Source organism: Ictalurus furcatus, chromosome 3 (genome assembly GCF_023375685.1).
Source record: "Ictalurus furcatus strain D&B chromosome 3, Billie_1.0, whole genome shotgun sequence".
NCBI classification, from domain to species: Eukaryota; Metazoa; Chordata; class Actinopteri; order Siluriformes; family Ictaluridae; genus Ictalurus; species Ictalurus furcatus.
The window spans coordinates 80,001-85,000 of record NC_071257.1 but is presented as its reverse complement, the minus strand read 5'-3'; the positions used below and the strand labels follow the sequence as shown (position 1 = coordinate 85,000).

The following is a 5,000-nucleotide window of genomic DNA, read 5'->3' as shown; positions in this document are numbered from 1 at the left end:
CTTACGGCTGTAGGAGCTCAGCAATAAAACTGGACCTCTCTCTCCGTCCGGTTGCTCCTGGATCCGATCCCAGAACAAATGTTGAAGTTTGGAATTGGATTTGTAAAAAGATTTTTTTATGCAGCTGTAAATATTTAGGGGACACGTTGTTGCCTCGCACCTCCAGGGTTGTAGGTTCGATTCCCGCCTCCTCCCGGTGTGTGTGGAGTTCGCATGTTCTCCCCGTGCTGCGGGGGTTTCCTCCGGGTACTCCGGTTTCCTCCCCCAGTCCAAAGACATGCGTTGTAGGGTGATCGGCATCTCTAAATTGTCCGTCGTGAATGAGTGTGTGTGTGTGTGTGTGTGATTGTGCCCTGCGATGGACTGGCACCCCATCCAGGGTGTCCCCCGCCTCGTGCCCCGAGTCCCCTGGGATAGGCTCCAGTCTGCTTGTGATCCTGTGTAGGATAAAGCGCTACAGGAAATGGAGGATATCTGCAACGTAAGTGATTCTCAAAATTGTGTCTTTAGCTATGCATTTTTTATCGTCATTTTTGAAGCGCTTCAGTAAATAAATCATATTAATGCTTATTAAAGTAGTTTTTAAAGAGAAGAGTGCGGGCTGGTATCGGTATCGGTATCGGCTGATACTCGGAGTTTCAGTATTGGTTTAGGGAAAGAGGAAGTGGTACCGTGCCATCTTTAATCTGGAATAAAACAAAGGTAGGGTGGTCAGGGCTCCCGTCCACAGCTGATCAGTATTGCGGTACGAGATTTCACTGGGAGTTTTCGTGACTGTTGCGGCCCAAAAATGCCAGTTTTTTGTGCTTTTTTGGCAGAAAACTACTCGAACTGGCGAAATCGCGATCACGTGAAATAGTCCTGCGTGCGCTCTCGCAGCGATGTTTGTTGGTAAACGAGACCTTTTAGCTGTACTCGTGTTCGACGCTCACGAATCGGAGAGAGCGCTTCAGCTGAACGCGCGTCGTGACGCGTCTCGGCCCGAATCTGCAGAAAACCTGCGGTAATTCTGAGACACTGCCGCTACTCCGAATATCGCAAAATCCTGGAGGGACCGATTAAAGGAACACATCAGTCAGAAATAAAAAAGCGCACACAAACACACTCCACAGTGCTTTGATGTAGAGTTCGTGTCCAAGTCTCACCTGTTCCTCAGTCTTTTACTTCACCTGGGTTCTGCTGCTGCTGTAATCATAAACACTGTGCTGTGGCTCGTCCCAGGACTCTTACTGCAGAACTCATAATCATATCCTCGGAACAGTGGAGCGCAGAGTCAGTGTTCTAGAGGTAATGAGTGAGCGTGTGTGTATGCTGATGGATCTAAAGCTGAAGCGTGTATAAACACATTAGAACTCATTTACAGGGAAGAAGTTCCGCTGTGTTTCCCGCCGATGCTCCGAGCCGCCATGTTGATCTGATACACCCGGAGTTGAGGGGGCGTTCTCTTTGGTTTTTCTGAGTCAGAGGTTCGCAATAATGAGTCACAATCTGCTCACATGGAACATCCTGTACACACAGGTCTGTGTTTACTCTACACCTGTATACTGTAAGGGTTTATAGTCTCACTATCGGGGGTCAGAAGAGTACCGGCTCCCTTTTGAGTCCGGTTCCTCTCGAGGTTCCTTCCTCACGTTCTCTCGGGGAGGTTTTTTTTCCTCGTCACGGTCACCTCTGACGCATTCGGATCTAAATCTGTGAGTAACGCTGCGCTGTGACGAAGTGTACCGTTTCAAGCGCTGTATACATAAACATGAACCGAATTAACAAAGCCCTAGTTTAGAAATCATCATCACAAGCACACGCACACACACACACACACACACGCACACACACACGCGCACACACATGCGCACACACACACACAGGATAGGCGTCTATTTATAGCGGGTGGCCCACGCTGTCTCTCAGACTGTGGGAATTAAAGTGCTGCATGTTACACAACAGTTCACTGAGGACAGAGGATAAACGCTGTCGAGTGGGCGGGGGCCTGGCTGGGAGTGGGCGGGGTTTGTGCACCCAGTTCTGCTTTCATTGACATCTCCAGTTCTTCAGAGCTTCCAGTTTTAAAAGACTGGTGTTTTTTAATCTGTTCATGTCCCATCTGTAATTATGGAACCTAGGGGAAGTGGACAAGGACATGCTGAAACACAGCCCTGTGTCTGCTCTGACACACACACACACACACACACACACACACACACACACACACACACACACACAGAGAGAGAGAGAAGGACTCTCTCTACCCTTCACCTCTCAGTGCTTATATAAAGACTATATATAAATAGTGTGTGTGTGTGTGTGTGTGTGTGTGAAATGCTATGAAATTTTCAGTGGCTTATTACTTATAAAAGCTTTCTCTCTCTCTGTCTTTCTGTTTGACTGTCTCTCTCTCTCTCTCTGTCTCTCTCTCTCTCTCTCTCTCTCTCTCTCTCTGTCTCTCTCTCTCTCACTTTCTCTCTCTCGCTCTCTCTCTCTCTCTCTGTCTCTCTCTCTCTCTCTCTCTCTTTCTCTCTCTCTCTCTTTTCTCTGTCTCTCTCTGTCTCTCTGTCTCTCTCTCTCCCTCTCTCTCTCTCTTTCTATCTTTCTCTCTCCCTCTCTCTCTCTCTTTCTATCTTTCTCTCTCTCTCTCTCTCTCTCTCTCTTTCTCAGATTCTGTGTCTAATCTGTTCCTGAACTCTTCCTCTGAGCGGAGTGACCTCTACACCTCCCTCCTCTCCTCCAACTCCTCCTCCTCAAACCTGTTCAGTGCCGGCGTTCCTCTCTTCTCCTCCAAGGATGATCGTTCTCCTCCCGCTCCTCTGGGGAGCGACTCTGGAATTGGGATGACCCCCGGTGACCCCTGCGACCTCCACACCCAGAAAAGCGAGCCCTACAACTACATGGATATGAGCGACAATCTTTGTGACCTTGGTAACCGTAGTAACACTGGCTCAAAAAAGCAGCCAGTAAGGAGCCACATGGATCCTGATGATGATGATGATGAAGATGATGAAGATGATGAAGATGGGTCCATGGATTTTAAGTTGAAGATGGAGAAGGAGCCGTTCAATTTGGGAAGCTACCTGGAGAAGAATCCTGAAAGCCTGGCAGTGAAGGGAGAACTGGGAAACACCTTCCCGTACGTGGAGGACCAATCGGACGACGAGTTACTAGAGAACAGACCACGCCCTGTCAGTCCAGTGAAGATCACCGTGACGACAGATTCCTGTATCCTAGTAACAGAGCAAGCACGAGGTGGAGTGTCTGAGAGGGAAAGCGTACTGAGTTTGGGAAAAGAAGGAGTTCCTACGGTAACGCTGTCCGAACCAGAGGATGACAGCGCTGCTTCATCTGTCAATCATTCCCCTAGCCACTCCCCTACAGGTAAACCACACCCACTTACATCACCCAACACACACCTTTTTTCATAAACTTCCTTTTTCTCACTCTGTTTCTGTCTTCTCGCAGGAAGAGAGTCGCCCTCGGACATCTTGTTCCAGCCCGTAAGGATGAACAACAGCTCCCTCTATCAGGAGACCAAGGTCCCTATGAAGCCCTCATCACTGTTTGGGATGCGGGACAGCGGAGAATCCGGAGAATCCGAAATCGAGCCTGATTCCCCAAGACGTGAAAAGCAGTTCAGCGCCAAAGACAGACCTGGCAACCCGTTTGAGCCGTCAGTCGCGGGTGTGGAGATGAACCGAGGCAACAAGGGAAGATCTAACAATCCTTTCGAGGTCTCCGTGAACACGAAGGGGGAATTTGTGCAACATGGCAACCCCCCGCTTTACAGCCTGCTGCGTGAGGAGAGGGAGGCGGAGCTAGACAGTGACCTGCTCATCGAGTCGGCTTCTGAGGAGAGCCCTAAGAGGGAGCAGGTACTGAAGTGCACCCTAAAACCGAGCTCCCCTCTGAGCTCACCTCCACCTGTGAGCAGCGCCGTCTCACCGCCTCGGAAAGAGAAAGAACAGGAAGTAAAGGAAGAAAAGAAGGAAAAGCCCAGCGCAGCACTGAGAGAGGAATCCAACACTCAGACGCAACAACAGGAAGATAAAATGTACACCAAAGCCAAGCCTGGAGTGACGGCGTCTTGTGAACGGCGCCCTCTAGAGGACGGAGGGAATAAAACTGCGGTGATTAGTACTGAAGAAAAAAGAGACGCTAAAGAGGCGGAGCTGCTGCCCTTCCTGCACCACTTCAACAAACAGAAAGGTAAAGGAAGGAAAGACGAGAGTTTTGTAGTGAAAAAGCAAGAGAAGTGAGGCAGGTGTGGGCGGGGCCAGTTTCAGCTTTAACTCATTAAGTGTAGTTCATTTAGGTTTTAACAGATACGGGTGGAGTTAGCATGAGCGTGAACAGATACGGGTGGAGTTAGTCAATGCTTCAGTTTGAGTTTACACTTTCTGATTTGCAGTTGGAGGCGGAGTTAGTTTAAAGAGGAGGAGGTGCTCATTGGTTAATTGCTGTAATGGTCATTATGACATCATATATATATATATATATATACAGTCATATTTATATCTGTATTGCTGACCTGTGGGTTTAGTGAGGAATTACACTAAATCCTCTCGTTCAATAGAAATCAGCACACACTACATATTATAAATATTTAAATGTGTGAAATTTGCATAATGGAATATTGATGTGATGACGATCATTATGCACAATTAATCGTCTTCCCTCAATCAACCCCAAATCTGATTACTAACAGGATTCTGGGTGCAGACGTTTCTCAGAACTGTGTGTGTGTGTGTGTGTGTGTGTGTGTGTGTGTGTGTGTGTGAGAGCAGCTTTTCAGGTCAGATGCTGGTATCTGAAAGTCCCAGTGCTGTTTTATGTAAGCTCCTTGTAAACTGGGGCAATGCGCACACACACACACACACACACACACACACACACACGCAAACAAAACCTCGCTCATGTAGACAGATGTATGCTACTGAAAAACACACACAGACTGAATGTTCAGGAAAGCAGTAAAAGCAGGTCACTGTCTCTTTGCTGCCATTTTTGCCTGC

General features: G+C 48.2%; 1 protein-coding gene across 1 annotated transcript in view; it reads left to right on the top strand.

Moving 5' to 3' along the window:
* rtn1a (reticulon 1a) overlaps positions 1-5,000 on the top strand; it is a 17,809-nt gene that overhangs the window by 1,297 nt on the left and 11,512 nt on the right. The window contains exons 2-3 of the mRNA XM_053620191.1: positions 2,653-3,366; positions 3,451-4,194. Coding sequence (XP_053476166.1) covers positions 2,653-3,366; positions 3,451-4,194 — 1,458 coding nt within the window. The remainder of the gene's footprint in view (positions 1-2,652; positions 3,367-3,450; positions 4,195-5,000) is intronic.